This window comes from Chelonia mydas, chromosome 1 (assembly GCF_015237465.2).
Source record: "Chelonia mydas isolate rCheMyd1 chromosome 1, rCheMyd1.pri.v2, whole genome shotgun sequence".
In the NCBI taxonomy this organism is placed as follows: Eukaryota; Metazoa; Chordata; order Testudines; family Cheloniidae; genus Chelonia; species Chelonia mydas.
The window spans coordinates 328,776,984-328,801,677 of NC_057849.1; the positions used below are offsets into that span (position 1 = coordinate 328,776,984).

Consider the following 24,694-nt stretch of genomic DNA (forward strand, 5'->3'; position numbering starts at 1 on the left):
TAACTTCTGGACCTAGAGACATGAGGCGGCATAAATAACGCCAACTTCACTGCTCCTGGGTTGAATGAGGATATTCATGGATTTGTTTTTCCACAAAGGAAACGGGTTCACTATTTTTTCAAGGACAGAAAATTGATTTTTTTCTCCAAAATAATACTAATAAAAATATAGCTCCCCCAGTATATTAATTACACTGGAAGATAATCTGTGTGGCATTTCAAAATGACTCATCTGTTCAACCAAATGAAGGTCCACACATTTGTATGTATGTGTGTGTGTTGTTTCTTTCACAAATTTGGGCTACATAAAAGAGACATTTCTTTACTACAGAAAAGTTAGGGAGTCTTAAGGCCTATGTTGAGGTATACAAGACAGAGGTCCCATATATGCCTGCGAGGGCTGGGGGGGAGATACCAGCGAAAGGAGGACACTCAGGCCTAAGAATAGTAAACCATGCTTTATTGAAGGAAGGAAGGAAGGAAGGAAGGAAGGAAGAACTTGTGCTCCAATCTGCGCGGGGAGCCCCTAGGATGCGCGGGGGGGCTGCAGGGGACTCTGGCCGTTCGGGACAGCTGACCAGGCAGGACTCCGCCGGGGGGGAGTCCTCTGCAGCACTATAATCTCCGCGCTTATCTTGGGGTTATATGGGGTCAACAGCTGGTTACATTCTTATACGTATGATTTATGTTTATTACATAAACTAACTTGTTTACAGGCAAAAATATGCTGAGCTATGCTACAACGTCTTTTGGCAGGGTCTGTCGGACAAAGTTCATTGAAACAGCCTGCATCCTCCGCTTACATCCAGTCACATACGCAGTCCACCACTTAGCTCCTCGCCAATCTTCCGCACCCTTGCCCCTACACCATAACAAAAAGTTTTAGAGCAATAATAATAATTATTATTTGTATTGGAGTGGTGCCTCGAAGCCCTAAGATCAGGGCCACATCATACTAGGAGCTGTACATACACATAGCGGGAGACAGCTCCTGTCCCAAAGAGATTACTCTCTAAGTGCCTCTTGCGACAAACTGCCGGACCAGGGGCTAAGATGACAAGAAAGAAAACCAGCAGGAGGGGAAACAGAGACACAGAGCTGTGAAGTGACCTGTCAAGGTAACACAGTAGGTCAGCGTCAGAGCCCAGGCCTACGGAGTCCTCAGGGCTTGAACATACTAGCGCTTACTTTGCTATAACTTAATTTGCTCAGGGGGGTGGAAAAGCCACCCCTCCCCCCTCCCCCCCCCCCCGAGCGATGTAAATTACACCAACCTAAGCGCCGGTGTGGACAGTGCTATGTCGGCGGGAGACACTCTCTTGCCAACACAGCTACCGCCGCTCGGGGAGGTGGAGTAATTAGGCCAATGGGAGAGCTCTCTTCAGTCAGCATAGGGCATCTGCACTAGCAGCACCACAGCGGCACAGCGATAGCAAGTCTAGTGTAGACGAGCCCTCTAGTTCCTTGTCCACTAACTCATGTTACCTCTCAGTGAACGGCTACAGATTATAATCCTCCCGTCGTTTGTTTACGAAATTCTGCCCTCAGAAATGTGCGATCCACGCTAGAAATTGATGGGAGATCATATATCCACTGGGTGATCAGTGAAAATAAATACTGCTCCACATACTCCGAAATAAATAACAGGAAGCCATACAGATTATATCACCCAAATATTGTACTGTACTTCATGATATAATTAGGCCACTTCATGCACATACAAAATACATCAAATCCATAATGAAAAGATACACACAATGCCACCCCGTATATACACAAAGAAGCATTTTAAATAACATTGCCTACTATAAAAGCACCTCTGTGCAGAAAAATGCATATCTGACTCAAATGCACTATTGTCACACTTGCTCTTCTTCTGCAGTCGTCATAATAATTTTAAAGGTGATCTTGTGTTTAACCAAGTTTTAGGAGTTGTTACAGTCACTACTAATGATGAAGGTTGAAAGATCCTCAAACTGGCCCTGAACAAGCTAAGAATTTAAGATGATTCTCAACATTTAACAAACGTTGGGAAAGGAAACTATCAAAAATATATTGTGTTGAAACACAAATTCTGGTTTGTGGATCACCTGATTTCCATCTATAATCTCAGAGAATTACATATACACATAATTGAGTTAGTTTCCTCAGAGTGACAGAGAATTTGTTATTTCTGTCACTATGAGGTACTGCATCTGGCATAAGCCTTTAGCACTGAAATGGTTGACAACAAATTAATGAAAATGCCAGCATCACCCTTAAAGGGCTGTAGATTCTATGGATACCCCAGTAGTGGAGCAAACATGTTCTATGATGATTCAGTTTAGACCAAGACTTGGGGAGATGTGGCGTCACTGGACAGGCTGTGTTTAGTTCTTCTGAGAGCTAGAGAGCTTGGGATAACTCCAAAGGCTGTTCAAGTCCAGTGGCCTGAATAAAGAACCCCCATTATATTCCTATAACACAAATGTATCTCTGCCGTGACAGACATCATGCATCTTCCCCAACCCCCAATCTATGAATTGCTTGAGATTATTTTTCACTTGGAAGACCTGAATGCCTTTATGTCCAGTAATACCTGGGGTGGGGGGGAGGGAATTTATATTTCCTTCTAGCCTAGGGGATCTCTCCTATTAGTATTTTTCATTTCTTTACTCGCTACTCTTAAATGTCGAGCAACCTACTACCTGCCTGCCGCTGGAGAACTTCAGTGGGGTTGTAATAATTTACCACGAGGGGGAGTCAGATGGTATGTGTATGCCAGTCAGATTTTGCTGAGCTAATTAAGAGGAGGTAAGTAATAGGTAGGGATGCCTATGGGTATATATGTTCTCCTCCCCTACTTTGTAGACTTCATTGCTAAACCTGTAGCAATATATATGATCCTAATTGGAGTAAAGCCTCTTCAGCCCCAAACTGGCATTGCTGAAGGAATTCATCTGGTGCTTCCTGCACTGGGTGTTCACACCATACACAGCATCAGCAAAAGGGTGTGGCTACAAGATGTTCGCTCTCCCAAAGCAGCTGTACATGCTCTTTCCATAACGTTCTCTGCTTCTCCTGGTCAAGGGAGCAGAAAGCTCTGATCTCCTCATTGCCTTTGCCACTGGATCACTGAGCCAGCCCCTCTAGCTATGTGCCATGCAAACTCTTAGATAAACTACAGCCTACTTAAAATAACTAGAAGCTAGAGAGGTTTATCTATCTGTGTGATTGATACAATATGAAATCCTGCTTCTCCTTTTGCTTCTGTTGACTGGCAAGTTGCAAACAGCATCCCTCTTAGTACCAAGACACTCTCTGCTCCGAGCAAATGATGCTTTTGAAGAGATAAGATCCAAGTTGAGCTCACTCCAATGCTAGCTTTAGACTCTGATCCCAGCAACTGCCTTCTCTCAGACACACTGTTTTGTTTGTTCCACATACAGTGTGTCTTAGAGACACTGGAGTGCACAGCAATGACCTCCACTCCAGTGTTAGGTTCATAACAGGACTGCTAGGTTAATAACAAATCTGTGTGCCCCAGAACGTTAATCCCAGACACCGTTTCTTGATTAAAAGTTGAAGGTGGAATGAGAGTTGTATATGAACCTGTTAACTGGAACATCCCTGAAATATATGTTTGGTTACCTCAAAATTGTGAGACAGCCCAATTTTATAGACTTGGGGCTATTCATTATGGTTGGGGTCATGTACTGACTGAAGCAGTTGATTTATCTAGTGGCGCCACACAATTGGGATGTAATCATTCACACACTAGAACCCATCTCAGCCGACGGGAAAGGATCCTGCGGAACTCACATTCAGCTAGAGTTTTCCAACTGTGCTATTTGTGATTCATATTTTTATATCACAACGGTAGCGCTTTTTATTTCCAATTTTTTTTTAGTTCTAATTCACATGTTCACATCCGAGTTCTCCTGTAACTCTTCGTGCTAAAATGTGCTACACTTTTAAGAAAAATATGAAAATCAAAAATAAAATGAAAGCTTTGTATTTTTTTTCAGTGATACTCTGAAAATTCTAGGTGGTAAGTGATTTCTTATTCTTTTGATCCCACATCCCTAGAATTCACAAGTTCAGCAAAATAGCTGTGCTAAGAAGAGATTCCGTATCAGGTAAATCAGACCATGCGACTATACAAATAAAGTTGTTTTCACGATCTGCCTCTTTCACCAGTATTTGCTGCACCAAAAGCATATTACATTGAATACCTTAATATGTTGCTTATTTCTTTAAGCTCTATTCCCCAGTACAAGTAATTTCTAACCCTGTGTTTGAAATAGTTGAGATTTCAGCACATGCAGTAGAAAGACTGTGGCACTAACAGCTAGGCTGCAAATCAGGAGACTGTAGATAACACTCAAGTATATAAATTTCTGGAGAAAATGTAACACCAATGTAAGGAAATGTTCTCTTTTGCCACAAGAGGGCATTCTTATAAATCTTATATCTACTGAGCCAACGGTCCATTACTATAACCATGATTTACACTCTCACTAACCTATTACTCCAAGGTCTTACAGCAAGTTATACTGAAGAACTTCATTCTGTTTTTGTTCTCCGCATGCATTTGACTTACATCAAGTTACAAGGCAGCACTATTTAGTTGTGATAGTAGTACACTGTGCTTCATAAATTACTGGTAAAGACAAGCAATGATGGGAAGTAAATAAGATTCCTCTTCAACATCTTTAGAAATAAGAGTACACCACACTAACAAAACTTGTGGCTCTTACGAATACAAGCAAACAGGCCACAAGTGAAAGCTAAGATCTTGCAATGTGCTGCTTTTAGAAGCAATAGGACATTTGTGAAACCAACGGAAATTATACATCACATTTTTCTTCTGCTTGTCAATGCTTAACTATATGAGTTTACTTTAATATTTCCTTAATATGCAAGAATATACAGCAGAAGCATGCTCCACATGGGAAATTGACTAATGCACAATGATTGTCATGTTCTCCTTAAATGGAAAACTCTGAATGCAATGACCTATTTAGAAACAGCTAATTAAGCAGATTTTTTTTAAATTACCTCTAGACAGTTATCATGAGTATAAGCTATAACTTAACAGAACACTTTTCTGTTTTCAGTCCCATTATTTTATATATATATATACACATATATATATATATAAAACCTGTGTCAGTTACCAAACCCAAGACTGATTTCTCCCTATTCCTTAGGTCCAAATAAAAATTCTCCCAAAAATAATGGATCCATTTTGTCCATCAAGAGCCAACTACATTCCTGGGGTGGCGGTAATGCTCCGGCCTAATGCGTGCCTTCTTCTCTTGTGGGTTGGCGTACTTCCACTTGGACGGGGACATTTTCAGCTTTTTCCTCCTCTTATCCGTGCACCACACCTTTTCGCAATACTCCTCGACCCTCTGGAAGTTGCTGTACCCTATTAGCTGCAGAAATTCCTTGTACCACGGCTTCGATCCCTGAGGAATGCTACTCTGCACTGGGCATGGCATTTTGTGAGGTATGTCCTCCTCATAGTCTTTGTTGAACATTTCATCTACACGCTCTTCCTCCACTACCTCCAGCGTGATTTTTCTGACTGTATGAACAATGCTGTGTTCCACAGTCTGACAAAAATAGGTCCCGGCATCCAGCCTGTGCAGCCTTAAGAATAAGAGGCCAAGGTCCATTTTGACAATTCTGTCATCTGTCTTCACCTGAGAAATGAGCCAATGACACTGTATTATCAATGCAGTCACAGTAAGTACAAGATTAGTACTGCATTAGAAACAGCAGTGCAATCATTTTTAAATGTACTGTAGGGACTTGGCTACAAATTCAGCAGTGAGTATTTACAGGACACAAATCTAAGATGCTGTAACATGCCTTTTCCAAGGACATACAGCGTTACACTTATTGCAGGAGGGAGGAGGTTATGTGGTGACAGTGCTGGCATAGGATACATTAGGAACCTGGGTTCAATTTACTGGCCCGCTATAGGCCTTTTGTGTGAGAACTGGCAAGTCACTTCGTCTCTCTGTGCCTCGTTTCCCTCTCGGAAAAATGGCACTTCCCTACACTACAGAGGTCTTGTGAGGATCAATACACTGAAAATTTTAACAGGGACCGTATAAGTAACTAAGATCGATAGCACTGATCACAACCTGTAAGGCCGATATCTGATGGTGGCATAAATTTTTAAACTAGTATACAAAAGAATAACAAGAACTAATAGTTGGAAGTTGAAGCTAGACAATTCAAACTGGAAATAAGGTACAAATTGATAACAGTGATAGACATTCGTCATTGGAATCATTTGCAAAGGGATGTGGTAGATTCTCCATTACTCTGAAATTTTAAAAGAAGATTGAAACAGACTCATGGGTGGTGCGTATAAGAAGCTGAGGGAGGCTAAGCCTCTCCTAAAAAGGCTGGCCATGCAGGAGGGCAAATGCTGTGGATGTGGCGTGGGTCACCTCCCTTTGGAGGCACGCTGGCCCACCACCTTCGGAGTGCTGGAGGCGAAGGTCCCCAGAAGCGTGCGGGGGGAGTCACTGTTACCCCAACTATTCTCTGCCCCAGGGCCCTGCTCCCACTCGGCCTCTTCCCTGAAGTCTACCCCACCCCCTGCTCGCTCCTCTCTGGCATGGAGAGGAGCGAGTGGCCAGTGGGCAGGGGAGGACCTTGTGGGGAGAGGAGCAAGCTGTGGGTGGGTGGGGGACCTTGAGGGAAGAAGCGGAGAGGAGTGAGCGAGCGGGCAGGTGGGTGGGCCTCAGCAGAAGAGGCAAAGAGGAGACGTGGGTGGGGGGGCTTTAAGGGAGGAGGTGAAGAGGAGTGGGGGGCGGGCTCAAGGGAGGAGATGGGGCCTCGGGGTGTGGGGCGACTGTCTGGGGACTGGTGGTCCCTCCACTTCTAGGGAGCTTCTGGCATGTGCATGTAAGCCTCCCCAAATGAAAGACTTGTGCAAGCCACTGGTGGATGCACTTCTAAAACCTATTCTCTCATTCGACAAACTGGGATTGATGCAGGAATCACTGAGTAAAATGCCATGGCCTGTTTATGCAGGAAGTCAGACTAGATAATCATAGTGTTCCCAATTGCCCTTAAAAATCTTCGAATCTTTGTAAATTCCACCAACTGGTACCAGCTGTTTCACTGACGGCTCATTTACCTGTAAGATCCCTAATATGACTGACCCTTTTTATAAACATGGTATAACTAGAATTATATGGGAAATTACCTCCTCCTTCCTGGCTTCGTGGGCTCGCTGCACAAACCAGATCACTTTCGCTTGTAAAGTTCTAGGGGTACATTCCAGAAGAGTGCTGTTGTACTCTATTCCATATACTATCTGTTCTTCAGTCTTCTCCAGGGCTTCTCCTGTGAAGGAAAGTAAGATTCTTATTTATTTGCCAGTTGTGTAACTAAAATAAATGCTACTCTTTTCGTTAAGCACGTTTCCTTTGGGCTTTTTAAGGACTCCTTTGAGGTTCACCTTTAGAATGGAATCTGACCCATAGCCCTCCAGGTAGTGATTGAAATTTTGTACCTACTAATGGCCTTATCCTGTGAACTGTGGAGCACCCTCTGCTCCCACTCTCTCCAGGAGGAATGGAAGGCCTGGCTCACCTCAGGATCTCACAGGATCCAGCCCTAAGGTAAAGTAGCCTACCAAGGTACTGCATGTCAGGTGGTTGTGATTGTGCATGTGTCTGTAGGGCTTGACCCTGCAAAGCGCTAAGCACTCTGGCATCCCTCCAGCAAAGTACATATACACGGGTTTAATTTTAAGTCAATGACACCAATAAGACTACTTACATGCTTGACAGTAAGCATGGCATAAATTATTTTGCAGGATTGGGATCAGATTTCTTAGTATGCTACATGATCAAACACTCAAAACCTATGAACATCTAAACTGTTTTGTATGGCGTGCCCAGAATTTGTACAGCTTAGAGCTGGTTGGGAATTTTTTGATGATAGGCTTTTTTTTCTTTTTAACTAAAAATGTTGATTCATCGAAACCAAACTGTCCACGAAACCAGGTCAGGTTTGATTAATTTTCTGTCAAGGAAAAAGATCCCAATTGTCAAAATGTTTCATTTCAACATTTTCAAAACAAAAAGTTCTGGTTCAAAGCAACGTTGTGTTTCAAAATACAGGCTAATTAGACTGTAAGAAAGTTTGGGGGTCGGGGGGCGAGAGATCAAAATCAAAACAAAACATTCCAAAATTATCAAAACAAACTGTTTCAATTGATCCAAAATACAAAAGAAAAACACAATTTTTCAGACTGCAAGTATTTTTGAGATGTCAATTTTTTTCTTTACTTCAAGATAGGAAAAAATTTTGAACTCGCAAAAATATTCATGGGATGGAAAAACCATTCCCAGGCCAGCTCTACAGCAGATCTCTACAACACATGCACAGAAAGTACAAGTGTATAGCTTTGCCATCCAAACGTTACTAAAAATTTCATTTGAATGTGACTAACCAAGAGTCAGTTGCAGGCTCCTATGTATAACGAAATACATGGCGGAACAGACAAAGGACGTGCTATAGTGGAACAGGGCAGCAGTCTTTCTAGTTCATTTTCTTATAGCACTATGAGAGGAGTGGAGTGTAGGGCGATTATTTTCCTGATACCAACTCATGATCAGTTTCTGGTCCAGAAGCCTGGGAATTAATAACCATTATGATTTCTCTCTCTCTCTTTATTTACATTTGCTGTGCTCTATTGTGAGGTTCCTAGTGTAGTTCTCAATCAAATCTACGATCTTCATTGCATGCAGTTTTGCAATTAAGTGTCACAGTGGGCCATAGATGTCCTTTATTTTTTTCCAGCAGAAATACATTAAGCTATCCTGCTGAAAATGGATGGTATGAAATGTCCAAGGGCAAACTTAACAAATATTTCATCTTGAAATATTTCCCTTTCAAATTCTAATCCATCCTGCGGAAAAATACATTTCAGCAAAAAATTCTCTGGAGAAACATCTGTCACAGAGAAACCCCTGATCTTTGATTCTTTTTCTTTAGATTTATTGGGCCTAATCTGGCGAGAATCTCAGCACACCCTGGCAGCTGCTACCTATCTACGTTTTTACACTGCCCACAGTAGCAGTAGTTGAAATTAATGGGATGTGAGAGCACTGAGCATGTTGCATGATTTGAGCTGCGGTTCAGGAGAGCATTTAAGCATGCATGCAAGTCCATCCCTATTTAGGACAGCACTTTAGCATGCTCCTAAGTCTCATTGAATCCAATGGGACTTAAGCACAGTACATGGTTAAGCACCATCTTGAATAGGAAAGCTTTCCTGCTTTGGGATCTTGGTCCTTACAGTGTGCTTCTAATGTCAAGGGTGTAAATCAGGAGTAATTCCACTGAAATCATGAGAGTTACATCAGTATAAAAACTGTGTAACTGAGGTCAGACTCAGCCCTTGATGTTTCTCCTGTGTCAAAGCCATGCTGTTTGCTCTAGGCATTCACTAGCATTCTGCTGCACTGTGTGTGGTTTACCAATGAACTGCTGGCCAAAGCACTGCTGAGCTGCATTTCCATGTCGAACGTCTTGTCTGCGGAAACGTCTGGGGGAAAAAAATGGAATTGTTTTAAGAAATATGCTTAACTTGTGGACTGTTGACCTTTTACATAAAAGTTGGAATCATTAGAAATTCAGGGAACTAGATCTTCCTGCTGAAATATTGGCCAGCACTGTGTGGAGTTAAGTTCATACACCAGTATTGTTTTCCTCCACTTAAACTGAAGGTGCTCAGATGCCTGCAGGAGGAGACTTTCTGTAGAAATCTGATGTGTCTAAAAGAAAGTCTCAGACATGTACATTTGACTCAATCCATAGATACTGAAACCAGATACTTTGGACCAAGACGGTGCTAGTTTAGGGGAAAGGAGACCAGAGGCAGCTGTAAGCTTTCTTTGTGTTCACCATTCTGGTCCCTGGCAAAATCTGGAGCAGCATGAAAGCTGCTGTATCTTGTAAACATTCTCTTCCTTTAACTATGCCCTGTATGCCAGAGCCCTAGAGGCCCTGTGATAGAAGCTGTTATAGCAACTCAACAGTAACTGGGTATTCCCATAGGCAGGGGAATTCCTAAGTGGTTGAATTTACTGGCTGCAAGGTTGCTTTGCACTTTTACGCATGCGCGTGCGCACACACACACACACACGACACTATTTAGCAGAAAAGTTGTTCTGAGTCTTTCACAGTTTACAATCTGTGTGGAGGGTTTTTTTTAATTAGCTCTCTTATAACTCCTTTCATCTGAGGAACTTAAAATACTCTACAAACATCACTTTAGCCTCCCAATGCTCCTACATAATTGGTATTATAATTCCCATTTTACCAAAGGGGAAACTGAGGCACAGGAGGTGACTTGCCCTAGGCTATCTATTGAGTCACTGGCAGAGCTGAGACAAGAACCCAGGAATCCTGGCTCCAACCACTAGACAATACTCTCTCAGTTTTTGAAAACAAGGTATTTACAAAACTATGGAAAACAAATGCAAATGCCTAACTCTCCGACGGATACCAACAAGAAGGATGTTATTATTTTAAACATTTTGTTCTCTGACCATAACGATAAATAAGATTAAAGCTAGTTGCTAAGAAAGAAAGTATCAGGAAGCTGAGTTTACCACCTTGTCAGATGCAGAATTTTGAGTCCTAAAATTTACAGTTGGAACTCAGGATAATTTTCCTATGTTTGCATAAAAAACAATTATACAGAACTATCAGTCTTGCATATGCAAGGCTGAATAGCTGATTAAAAGGAACAGACAACATGGCGAACCTCCTAGAGCACAATTATTTTTGTATTCATATGTGTACCTACTCTATACAATGTATAGCAGAAATAAGCCAAACCTAATGACTTTTTTCTTATTTAAATAATATCAGTAATTAACACAGTTCTTCCTGCCACCAGGACACAGGGGACCAAATCCTCAGTGGGTGTAAATCAGCACAGCTGCACTGACTTCATTAGAGCTCGACTGCTATACACCAGCTGAGGATCTGGCCAATGGAATACCATACGTATTGAATTTTTAAGCTGGGGATGGGGAGGTGTTAGGGAAGTTGCTTTATGATGATGGAATCTAGGTAGGAGTTCTGATCCTATCATCACACATGGAGGAACCTGCTCTTGGTAGGTCTCAGAATTATATGGGGCAGATCAACTATTGTTCCAGGCTCTCTGCGGACTCCTGGAAGACATCTCACCGCTAATTATGCTGGGTTTATATTTTCAAGTTTTTCTTCACAGTCATGAGGACTAGAACCTTACGTTGTTTTTATTAAATGAAATCTGGAATTTTGTCATAATCATGTGACTTTTTTTATCTTGCCATGGTGGTTCTTACTTGGACATTAAGATGGCAGCTGCGCCTCTCGATACCCACAGTTAAGAGTCTGAGAAGGGTGAATAAAGCATCCTCTAGCAAGGCATATTTAGGACCCCGGGCAGCGGGGGGCATTTTTAAGGACTTGGATTCTCTAGTCCTAGGTGTAAATACACAAAGTGTTTCACACATTGGCCTTGACTGTAAACTCTGTTATGAGCTCCATCAGTCTTTTCTGAGGCCTCTTTTTGGGTGAATAGGATATCAGAAGACATGAATTGTGCTCTGGCTCATGATAATCAGTGCATGGGCTAATGGCTAATGAAAGTCATGACCCTGCAGCACTTTCCTCTATTTGTTGCCCCATTCAAGAGGCAAATCCATCTGTTTGGTGACATTTTGCTATTGTGAGTGACAGCTGTGGTAAGAGAAGCCTGATTGAAAGGCTAGGACAATGGTTCAGAAAAAATCTGAACATGTTAAAACAAGAATAATTTGAAATTGATGAAATAAAACACTTGTTTTAGTTCATCAGACCAATTGTTACAACATAAGAACTTAAGAATGGCCACACTGGGTCAGACCAATCATCCATCTACCCCAGTATCTTGTCTTCTGATGGTGACAAATGTGAGATGCTTCAAAGGAAATGAACAGAACAGGGCAATCATCAAGTGATCCATCCTGTCATCCAGTCAGAGCATTTGACAGTCAGAGGCTTAGAGACACTCGAAGCATGGGGTTGCATCCCTGACCATCTTGGCTAATAGCCATTGATGGATCTATCCTCCATGAACTTATCTAATTCTTTTTTGAATCCAGTTACAGTTTTGGCCTTCACAATATCCCTGTCAATGAGTTCCACAGGTTGACTATGCATTGTGTGAAGAAGTACTTCCTTTTGTTTGTTTTAACCTGAGGCCTATTCATTTCATTGGGTGACCCTGGTTCTTGTGTTATGTGGAGGACTAAATAACATTTCACTATTCACTTTCTCCACACCATTCATGATTTTGTAGACTTCTGGCATATCCCTCCTTAGATGCCTCCTTTCCAAGCTGAATAGTCCCTGTATTTCCTCATGTGGAAGCTGTTCCACAGCCGTAATAATTTTAATTACCCTTCTCTGTACCTTTTCCAATTCTAATATATCTTTTTTGAGATGGGGCAACCAGAACTGCACACAGGATTGAAGGTGTAGGTGTACCATGGATTTATACAGTGGCATTTTGATATTTTCTGTCTTAATATCTATCCATTTCCTTGTGGTTCCAAACATTCTGTGAGCTTTTTTGACTGCCATTGCACACTGAGCAGATGTTTTCAGAAAACTATCCATGATGACTCCAAAGTCTCTTTCTTGAGTGGTAACAGCTACTTTAGAACCCATCATTTTGTATGTATAACTGGGATTATGTTTCCAATGTGCATTAATCTGAACTTATCAACAATGAATTTTGTGGCCCAGTCCCCTAGTTTTGTGGTATCCCTATGTAACTCTTTGCAGTCTACTTTGGACTTAACTATCTTGAGTAATTTTGCATCATCTGCAAACTTCGCCAACTCACTGCTTACCTCTTTTTCCAGATCATTTATGAATATGTAGAACAACAGTGGTCCCAGTATAAATCCTTCGGGACATCACTATTTAGCTTTCCATTGTGAAAACTGAGCATTTATTCCTACTCTTTGTTTGCTGTCTTTTTACCAATTATTGATCCATGAGAAGATCTCCCCTTTTATCCCATGACTGCTTAGTTTGCTTAAGAGCCTTTGGTGATGGACCTTGTCAAAAGCTGTCTGAAAGTCCAAGTACACTATCCATGGGATAACCCTTGTCCACATGCTTGTTGACCTCTTCAAAGAATTCTAATAGATTGGTGAGGCATGATTTCCCTTTAAAAAAGCTGTGTTGACCCTTTCCCAACAAATCATGTTCTTCTATGTGTTTGATAATTATGTTCTTTACTATAGTTTCAACCAATTTGCCTGGTATTGAAATTAGGCTTACTGGTCTGTAATTGCCAGGATCACCTCTGGAGCCTTTTTTAAAAATTGGCATTTGGTACCTATTCTCCAGCCATCTGGTACAGAAGCTGTTTTAAGTAATAGGTGACTGAGACAGGGCACTCTACTCTCGGCAGTGCCTTCTGTCAGCTGGGTGTGGTGCTGCATCCTTTTCTCGTCCTGGAACTCCTGTAGGTTATTGGCCTCATTAGGTGGGTCTTCAGTAGCTCAGCCCTCTGGCCAAGTCACATTGTTGTAAAATGGATAAACTGCTTCTTGGGTATTCAAGTCCAAAATGAATATGAAGTAAAGTCATTCAATTCCCTGGCTCAAGATGGACTCAGCCTCTCCTTCCTGAGGATGCCTTCTCTCTTCTGCCGCTCTTGCGCTCCTTTAAGTTCAGACCTCTGCTCTCGCTTCTATAGGAAACTTATCCCCTTCTTCGGGATTAGTAAAGAGTCCCACCAGACCTGTAAGTCTATCCTCACCAGGGTCTTCAGTCATGTCTCTGGGTACCTTTAAATCCCTTTTATTGGACTTTTATACTAGTCATATCCCCTTTTTGGGGCTTAAGCCACTCCAGCATTGGCTGGTGGGGGGACCTGGACCTGCCCACTACTCTGGGTCCCAGCCCAGGGACCTCATATACAGCAGCCCCATACTGCTTCCTTCACTTTCATGCTGTTATTCCCTGGGCCTTTTCCCACATAGCCCCTTTCTCTTCACCCTGACCTCATGACTGAAGTTCTCAAATCCTCATCCTTCTCACTTCATGCAAGTCCCACCAGAGCCCTTCTTCTGATTCTCTTCTTGATTGCATGTGACCAATAACAAATACTGTTCCTTGCCCCTCTGGTCCCAGCCAGGACCTGACTTGCTCAGGCCTTGAAACTCCTTTTACATAAGCCTGCTGCATGCCGATTGGCTGCTTACCTTAAGCCTTTCTAGTCTAGCCTGGAAGACCCAGGCGGTGTGGTAGGACCATGAGGCCTCCAGCAGGGTGCCTCAAAAGGGTGGTACACACCGTCATAATTACATACCACGGTTAGTAGTTCTTCAATTTCATATTTGAATTCCTTCAGAACTCTTGGGTGAATAGCATCTAGTCCTCATGACTTATTACTGTTTAATTTTTCAATTTGTTCCAAAACCTCCTCTACAGACATCTCAATCTGGGACAGTTCCTTAGATTTGTCACCTAAAAAGAATGGTTCAGGAGTGGGAATCTCCCTCACATCCTTTGGGCTTGCCTAATTATACTCTTATACTTGACATCCCAGAGTTTATGCTCCTTTCTATTTTCCTCAGTTGGATTTTACTTCCAATTTTTAAAGTATACATTTGGGTATACATTTAATTTGAGCCCCTATTATCGTGTTTTTTAAAAGTGTCCATGCAGCTTGCAGGCATTTCACTCTTGTGACTGTTCCTTTTAATTTCCATTTAACTAGCTTCCTCATTTTTTGTTGTTTCCCCTTTCTGAAGTTAAATACTACTGTGGTGGGCTTCTTTGGTGTCCTTTTCACCCACCACCACAAGGATGTTAAATATAAGTATATTATGGTCACTATGACTGAGCAGGTCAGCTATAATCACCTCTTGGACCAGATCCTTTGCTCTATTTAGGACTAAATCAAGAATCGCCTTTCCCCTCGTGGGTTCCAGGACTAGCTGCTCTAAGAAGCAGACATTAATGGTGTCTAGAAATTTTATTTGTACATCCTGTCCTGAAGTGACATTACCCAGTCAATATGGGGATATTTGAAATCCCCCATTATTACTGAGATTTTTTATTTTTATAGCCTGTCTAATCTCCCTGAGCATTTCACAATCACCATCACCATCCTGGTCATGGAATTTATATCCACAGAGATTACATTGTACAGTTTGACTCATGTAAGATTGTTACAAATTTGACTCCATGTTTTCTTTCACATATAGTGCCACTCCCCCATCAGCATGATCTATTCTGTCATTACTATATATTTTGTACCCTTGAGTGTCATCATTCCACCAAGTTTCTGTGATTCCTATTATAGCAATATCCTTCTTTACCAGCCACTCATGTTCACTCATCTTAGTTTTTAATACCATGTTGACTTTGGGGTTAGCATTTAGGTCCTTATTCTACAAATCACTTAAACATCAATTTAACTTTAAACATATGCTTAATCCCATTTTAGGACTTAAACACATGCTTACAGTTAATCGCATGCTTAAGTGTTTTCTATAGGCATAGACTTACACATGTGCTTAAAAACAACAATGCACTCTAGTACAATGTTGAATTGGGGTTACCATGTAGTTATCATGGTTGTGGGATTAGAAGCCAGAACCTTTAGCTCTATAAACCTGGCTGAGTGCCTTTGTCACCAAACAATGCCTATGGTCATTCTTTCTTTATAACACTGAGGTCTGCTGAATTAGCAGGCTGCACTCTCTTCTAGTGCTGATAGCACCGGAGCTCCAAGAACAGAAGTATTGAGCAGCCAGAACAACCTGGCAGCAGTAACAACATTCTTTAGCAACATACTTAACAACATGTAGTAGCCTGCAGGTTTTCTATTTCATGTTTGTCTAAACACACTTCATGCCTTACACTCATTAAGTTTTAAAGGAGGGGTGGAATTAACTACCCAGACGTGGTTCTGCTTGAGTTTGCACTATTAATTATGACTGATTTTAAGATTCCAAACCCAACCCAAATATATGGTGTTCACTTCCATTCAATTAGGGCCAAATTCAAGCTGCTGGGCTAGTATTAGGATCAAATCAAGGTAGGGGAGTGCTGCATGAAAATGGCAGAGAGTGGCATGATGTCATTGGGGCTGCCAGAAACAAACACAATCATTCCACATGTGTTAGGGCATGATTGTTTACTGATGTTTTTTGCTGTGCCTTTGGTTACTCCCTAAGGCAGCCCTCCACCCACAAGGCAGGGGGAAGTTGGAGAACAGAGACATGGCTAACCCTAACTCAAACACACATCTTCTGGGGTGTTGAGTGCTGAGCTGGTCAACATCTCTGCATGATTCCAGAATGCAGGCAGCCACCACAGACCTGCATCTTACCCAGAAGCATTGAAAGGTGGTGATGGTGCAGGGTGAAGGGCTCCATACTCTCTACGGAGACCTACTTTTTCCAACAGCCCAGTCTCTCCACCCTGAACCAGCTGGATAGTGAAGCAAAGTTGTTACTATCTGTTCAGTGACCTCCCACATGTGAAGTAAGTTTGTGGTCTCAAGTCCAGTTAATAGTGGACATCACAAAGCCTCCATTACCATAGCTAGCACTTAACAGCAGTGAATGGAGAGACTGAACTACTCTCTCCTCTCCAGAGACAGACCCTCCAGAATCTTGTTGAGGTGCATTAGCAAGACAGCATGAGGCTATCTGCACCACACAGTTCCTAGTTAAATAGATTAATCAGGAATCTCCAGGGCATTTACGTGATTAGATGAGTATCTAATTTGCAATATAATTATGATCATCCAATTCCTGCTTATACTGTAGGGAACAATGCTCACTGGCCCAGAATATAATGGATGATGTATGTGTTCCATCAATACTTTCCAGGACTGTATCAATCTGAGCCAGATTCTTCTGGTTTTAGGCAAGTGCGTGGTCTCCATTTACTCCATTGGGACTGCTTCCATGAGTTATGCAAGGAGGATCTGATACAATGTGTAGACATGTCATGGAATTCCTACTTAGCTTAACTTGGATCTTGCAAAGACAGAATGCTCTGATAGGTTCTTTCTTTAGCTGGATCTTTTATGGCTATGAGGTATTCTATCCAAAAGACTGCGCTATCCAATTCTCTTCCCATACCTTTTCAAAAATCACAGAAGCATTCATTTTGCCTAGCGACAATTAGCAATGGGTTTGAGACTACCAAGCTTCTAGAGTCATGGGAGGACAAGCATGAGGTATCGTGGATGAAGAAAAACCATAGGCCTGTGTTTTGTTTTGTTTTTAAGAGAGCACTGGTGGATTTGGAGAGATCATGGACTGCATCATCATCACTGTTTTTTCAGCAGCCTCTCAGTACAAAAGGAACACATCTTTGCATTAATTTAAAGTAACCCTGCTGAAAATGGCCAAGTTGTAGTTCTAATAAATATGAGCATGTTTTTGCAGAAGTAGCAATTAAAAGTAAATCAAGGAAAGGACTGTATCATAAATAATATGCCCTTTTGCTGACTTATGAAATAATCATTACAATATATTGATAGAGAGCTAGGCACTGTTTGAATATGTCTTAGAATGATAGTTGGCTGTTAATATATTTGCTTTCTTTCTTTCTTTTTATAGGCTGTTGCATTATATAGTTCACCATCAAATACAATCCAAATAAATTATTGCACATTGTAGAGAATGAAGTCGTGTCTTCAAGCTGCAGCATTGGGAACATCAGACATTTGTTTAACACTCAGCGTGTCTAGCTCCTAAGAAGTGTGTGCACTTAACATCTGTGCATGTCAGCATGTTCATTTATCCTTCTGTACTCCCTAAGGCTGGGTTAATAAATCATTAGCTAAAGTATATCATTGTTCAGTTATTTATACGAGGGGGAGAAAGGAAACCATTTCTGTTGCAATAGGAACTCTTTAAATAATTATTATGCAAAGAGGATTTTGTAGCAAAATACAGTTCTCACCTCTTTGCCTGCATTCCTGTGGGATAGTATCTAGAACAGGATATCCCATCCCAAGCACAGTAAGGATCTCTTGCTAGGCAGCAGTCAGTGCAGGCTGTGCCATACATGTCACACTGATGGAACTTCACTTGTGCTACGGCAGACTCAGATCCAACGTACAGTTGTTGCTGTAGAAAATGTAGCACACACTGTTATGGACAGAGCATCTACTAGGAAAAGACAAGGTCATTTGCCACTTGAACTTTAGAAAATGCCAGCTTTACAGTTGCCCATGCACGCTTAATTCCCTTCTGCCCCCTTGGAGAGCTACCCTGTGCACTGTATGAGGCAGGTCATATAATTGTATGTGGTCATATAATTAAAGGACGCACATAATGCATATGCAGAAAAGGGCAGAATTAAGATTGCACAGGCAAGCTCAATTCTGGCATTTCCTAACTTTTGAGTGCTTGACTTTGAAAGTGCTTGACCTTAACATTCTTTTAATGTAGTTTTTCTGGATGTAATTTTCTAAGTGTTTAAAAAAGCTAACTGAAAAAACAGAAATTCCATCATGTGGAACCATAATAATCCCCTTTGTGGGTTATCAGCAGGATGTGGACCTACAGAGTCCCAGCACAGAGCTCTGGCACTCGAGCCAATTGAAAAACTGGCAGCAGATTTACGCTGTTATTATCTCTATGGGCCAGGACAAGATGGGGATGAGACAAACTTTGCCAGAGGGTTTCACAGCTGTTTGAGAGACAGCAAAGGAATGCTCAGACTCCGGACTCCTGGGTTCAATTCTAGGCTCCGTAGGGGAGTGTGTTCTAGTGGTTATAAACACTTCTCTCTCTCTCCTCACTATACCTGTCTAACTCTGTTTCTACCCACTTCCTCCCTCTTCCGTTCCTGCTCCTATCCCCCCACTCCACTCCATTCCCCCCACCTCTGTTCCTATATTTTCTCTTCCCCCTAGCCCAGGGTCCTCCCCCACTTCCTCTTGCCTCTCTCCCCCATCTGGTCCAAGCTCCTGCCTCAGTCCCACTCCTCTGCTCTTATCCCCTGCCCAGCTCTTAACCTTTTTGCCTCATGCGCCTATCCCTTCCTCCCCTCTACTCCTGCACCTGCCCCCATGTATGCTGCTATCCCCTCACCCTCCTCTGTTCTTGTCCATTCCTTTCCCCAGATCTCTGCTCCTGATGAGATCATAGCTACCTTCATCTGCTCCTATCTCCCCTCCCCGCAACCCTTACTCCTGCTCTCCTCCTTGCACCTCACCTCTCTGCACTCAAGTCAGGCTGCTTCCTCCTTCTTCTCCTTGCTGAGGAGTGCCAGAAAGGTGTGTGTCGGGAGTGGCACTGAGAGCACACACACACTCACAAACAATCGTCCTGCTTTAAGTTCCGGTGCCAGGCATGACAGTGGACCATAGTCGCTGGGAGGAGCAATAGCAGGGAAAGACCTGCTCAGCTCCTGCAGCTCTGGTGGAGCAAGTTCTCTTGCTCTGAGGGGTGGGGCATTGTATGGGGCTGAAGCATGCTCAGTGCAGTGGAATTTTCTGAGAATTACCAGCCAAACTCTAACAAGTCACTACTGAGCATGTGTGAACTGAGATTTTTTTCAAAGGCTCATAACTTGGCCATTTTGGGGTGTTTTTCATGGGATCTGCAAAAGGCACATCCCTGATGCCAGGGTGACCTCTGTGCCCAATTTTATGTCCCTGCTCCAAAACATGGAGACGCTAGAGCTTCTAAAAAAGAATTTCAAACCAATTTGTTACCATGGGTGAAACAATGTATTTTCCTCTTATTTCACACTCAGAAATGGCTGAACCATTTTTGCTGAAACTCTAAAGTCAGCCCGAGGCAAACACCCTGGCATGAAAAATTTCAGCCAAAGCAGGTAAAGTTTGGCAAAACTATAAGCAACTGAAAACAGGGTATTACACTGGGAATTACTGGGCAACCGTAGGTGTTGCTACCTGCACCACCTATAACATATACACACGTGAGCATATACAATGTGGCAAAAATGTGAAATGCATATAAGTGCATATAAGAGCGAGATCATCTAATAGTGTGTGATATTTAAAGGTGAACTCATTCACATTAGTTAATCACGCTCTGTTTCATTATGAAACATTCAGGTTTTCACTGCGATCTGTGGGGTTCATATTATCAAAGCAAGTGGAAGATCAGTCTGACTCATGAATTGCTGGCACAATAATCACAGCAGGGAATAACTTGAGGGAAACAGGGACTAAGGAAAAATCTGTTGCTGATCAATGTAAAGTGATTGGCCACCGGAGCATGCAGATTTCCGGGCCAGGAGAGCCTCCTTTGTGCTAGCCACGTCCACGTTCAGTGGCCCCATGAGAGGGAGGGTTGGTCCTGATCTTGTTCAAAACAACCAGATTTCTGTTTATCAGGGAGAGAGGGGTCTCCCCCAACAGCCCTTTGTGGTGCTCAGCCCTTTCTGCCCCAGAAAGCCATGGACTCAGTTTAGAATTCCTCCCCCTAACCAGACTGACACCAATCATTTGAACTGATATTCAGCCATCCTCTGTTAAAATGAAGATCTGGGGCCAGCTTGGACTGATATGGAGAGTCCCAGCTGGGTCTTTTGTGCCCGATGAGAGAAAGAGCTAGGAGCATCATGAAGACTGCTTGAATCGTACCCTCTCTGGCAGACACTCAGAAACTGTGATTTAAATCATGCCCAACACTCTCTGGGGCCACTGAATATGAAGGTGCGGAGTACAAAGGAGGCCTCCTTACACTGAAATCTCCATGCTCCCTTTCTCAATCACTTCAAATTTATCAGCAACAAAGTCCCTGTCTCTCAAGCGATTCCTTGTGCGATTACTATGCCAGCAACTCTCGAATTAGATTGCTTTTCACTTGCTTTAAAATGGATGCTAATGTGAATGCCGCAGATTTATTCAGCAATGAAAAACCTAAATGTTTCATAAAAAGCAGAGCATGATTAACTATGAGTTTATATTAAAATATTAGCATATATTACTTGACCTGATCTCTTTATATACAGTACCCAGCTATATACAGTTTAGATCTTTGCCACATTTCAGTTACAGAGTCATGTTATTTTAAACACAGAAAAATACTTGCCCTCTTTGAAGATATTTCCATAGAAATAATAGGAACTGGCACCTGAAAAAAAAAAAAGAGATTAGTCCTTTGCTTTACATGGAAATCAAAAGAAATGCCTTGTTTATGATGACTGTATATTTAACAGAAAGAGTATTAGTATTTACTCAAGATATGAGGCTCTCCTCTCTATACCATGTGAAGTACCCTCATTTTCTCTAGGACTCTTTGTCAGGGTGAAGTAAATGAAGGAAATTGAGAACTATTATTTTTATAAAAAGTGATTTTTAAAAACCATACATTTGTAATTCAGAGAACAATATCAAACCTAATGGGAGCACGGCAGTCATGTCAAGTCCTGGTTTCACCGATCCCCTTTGTCTCACTTCAATATGACAAGCGGAGTGTTCTTAATACATGGCAGGCTGACTATAGATAAGATTAAATTATCAGGCATTCCAACTCGTGGCATTGCCCCTTTGTCTTTTTCTCAGACTTCCTGTGACACTGGCAGAACAGAGTCCTCATCGACTATACTGAGAACTTACACTGGGTCCCACTTATTGGTCCAAGCCCTGTAGTCCTAGCACTGTAGTGCCTCTCTGGGTAGGATTTCATTATATCTAGTTTGCTACACACCAAAAACTGTGATTTTTAATCAGGCAAAATTCTTATTGAATGCAACAGGAAATTTTTCTAAGGAGGGACTCAAGATTTGGCCCACAGCATAGACTGAATTTCTCTTTCTGGGCCCTGGTTTTTAGCTGGACCTTCTCCAGTAACCTGGGTGCAATTTTATGCTTGCAATTTAACCCATTTAGGTGCTTAATTGACTATTTTTTAGGGAGGGATAAAATCAAATAGTTAGTCTTCTTCCTATAAATTAGCCTAAAATCTTACAGGCTCTGTCTGAACATAAGACATTCTCATAAGCAAATTAGAGAAATGTGGTCTAGATTAAACTGCACAACTGGTTGGAAAACCATGCTCAAATAGTTTGCTGTCAAACTGGGAGGACTTATTGCTTGGGGTCCCCTGCAGAGATCTGTCTTGGGTCCAGAACTATTCAACATTTTCATGAATGGTTTGAATAATGGCATTGGGCGTATGCTCATAAAATTTGTGGATGGCACCAAACTGGGAGGGGTTGCAAGTACTTTGGAGGGCTGGATTAGAATTCTAAATGACCTTTACAATTTGGAGTCGATGAAATTCAATAAAGACAAGTTAAAAGTACTACACTTAGGAAGGAAAAATCAAAAGTACAAATATAAAATGAGTAATAACTGGCTAGGCAGTAGTACTGCAGAAAAAGATCTCGGGGTTATAGCGGATCACAAATTGAATATGAGCCAACAATGTGATGCAGCTGTGAAAAAGGCGAATATAATTCTGCAGTGTATTAACAGAAGTATCATTATGTAAGACATAGGAGGTAATTGCCCTTCTACTTTGCTTTGGTGATGCCTCAGCTGGAGTACTGAGTCCAGTTTCGGGCCTCACATTTTAAGAAAGATGTGGACAAATAGGAGAGTCCATAGGAGAGCAACAAAGATGTTTAGAAAACCTGATATATGAGGAAAGAGTTAAAAAAAATTAGTATGTTTAGTCTTGAGAAAAGAAGACTGAAGTGGGATCTGATAACAATCTTCAAATATGTTAAGGGCTATTATAAAGAGCCCTTTATCAATTGTTCTCCATGTCCACTGAAGATAGGACAAGAAGCAATTGACTTAATCTGCACCAAGGGAGATTTAGGTTAGATATTAGGAAAAACTCTCTAACTATAAGGGCAGTTAGATGCTGGAATAGGTACCAAGGGAGGCAGTAGAATCCAATCAATCAATAGAGGTTTTAAGAACAGGTTGGACAAACACCTCTCAGGGATGGTCTAGTTTTACTTGGGCCTGCCTTCGCAAGAGAGGATGGACTACATGACTTCTCGAGAACATTGCAGCTCTGCATTTCTGTGATTTAAACCATAGAGTGAAATTCCTGACTTGTTTCAGCTCTTTCAGTATTCAGTGTGCAACTCCGGTTCAATTAAACCTCTGTTTATAATGAAGATTTCCTGTGAAAAAACTAGAGTCTCATCAGAGGGTTTCACTGCACACAGATATTGTATTTTCACTCATATTGATACACTGTAGGCATTTTAATTTAGATTTGTGACAGTTGGATATATGTTTCTTACACAGGGCATTGTACCTTGAATACTTGCATTTCTTCAAGAATCACTTCTTCCATTGATTCTGTGTCCTGGTTGTAAATTGTAATGACTTTCAACACAATCCCATTATCTGGAAGCAAACAGAAAACACCCTATAATTCATAACTGGTAGTAATATTAATTTGTCAGTTGACGAAGATCAAAATAACTTCTTTAAACTGATATTGAATAAAAACCTACCAAACTTGGAAATATATTTCATATTATTAGTTCTTTTATTATCCACTTTGGTTTTGAATCTTGAACATAAAAATACATGTGACATCAAGTTAGGAAATGGAGGCCTAAATCTTCAAAGGTATTCAGGTTCCTAACTCCCACTGAGTTCAATGGGAGCTAGGTGCCTAAATGTCTTTAAGGATCTGGGCCTGAGATCTTTAAGGGTTAAGTCATTTGATCAAGACCACCCAGCAAGTAAGTAGCAGAGTCAGGAACACAGTTGAGGTTGCCCTGTCTCTCGGTTCCGTGGTCAATCCACTATACAATACTGCCTCCCACTGCAGTTGTGTTACAATAAATTAACACATTGGAATAACTGTTGGTCTCCCTCTACTTCATTTTGTCTTGCTGCCTGTTATTAAAGATCCCTTATTTTTCCGAGGCTGCGAGTTTGTCATCAGCAGCGGCAATTGCTGCTTCCTGTCTCCTGTTATTCTCACTCATCTCTGATTTACAGGAGAAAGAAATTAACCAGAGAGGCACCAGGGGAAAAAAAAAAGTTCAGGGAGAGATAAAGGAGATGCACATAAAAAGGAGCCATTCAAGTAGGCTCCAACACCTCTCCTCAAAGAAAAAATGGATCAAAGAGGTCCATTTTTTCAGGGAACAGTTAAAAGGAATTACTGCCCGGAGCTCAGATTTTCATAACTAAGTTCCTCTGTGAATCCAGCTGACAAGCATGTTGTGGAACGTTAACCCTGAAGTTTAGACTTCCTCTTTGATAAGCCATTCAAACAACTCAATTCATAGTTAGACCACATGAACACTTCAGGTGTTGGATCCAGATAGAGGAAGATTGACCCTTTCCTGCAAAATAATACCAAGGGCACCCCTGAATTTTTTTGCCAGAGTAAACACTGCATGATTGGGCTCAAAGTTGCCGAACACAAGATTGCTATGCTGAAAATTCTTTTCGCCAAAGAACAAATTATAAAGAGAAGAATAAGCTGCAGTTAGGCGCCAGTCCAGCAGAGCACTTAAGCACCTACTTAACTATGGTGAGTGGCTCTGCTGGCTACAGCTTTTCTTTTGCTTGATCAGAGACCTATTTGCTTTTCTGAACATGCAAGTTTTACTATATATACAAGTGTAAAGCATAAAATATACAGTCAATGTTATGAAATCCAGCACAGACACATACATGACAAGGA

At 41.7% G+C, this 24,694-nt stretch overlaps 1 protein-coding gene across 1 annotated transcript in view; it reads right to left on the bottom strand.

Annotated features, from left to right (window-relative positions):
- Window positions 1–1,358: 1,358 nt before the first annotated feature.
- SEMA3E (semaphorin 3E) overlaps window positions 1,359–24,694 on the bottom strand; it is a 222,632-nt gene continuing 199,296 nt past the window's right edge. The window contains exons 12-17 of the mRNA XM_037889249.2: window positions 23,303–23,394; window positions 21,116–21,157; window positions 18,006–18,172; window positions 9,497–9,564; window positions 7,213–7,352; window positions 1,359–5,689 (exon numbers count right to left, since the gene is read on the bottom strand). Of these exons, the coding sequence (XP_037745177.1) occupies window positions 5,237–5,689; window positions 7,213–7,352; window positions 9,497–9,564; window positions 18,006–18,172; window positions 21,116–21,157; window positions 23,303–23,394 (962 nt within the window). The 3' untranslated portion in view covers window positions 1,359–5,236. The remainder of the gene's footprint in view (window positions 5,690–7,212; window positions 7,353–9,496; window positions 9,565–18,005; window positions 18,173–21,115; window positions 21,158–23,302; window positions 23,395–24,694) is intronic.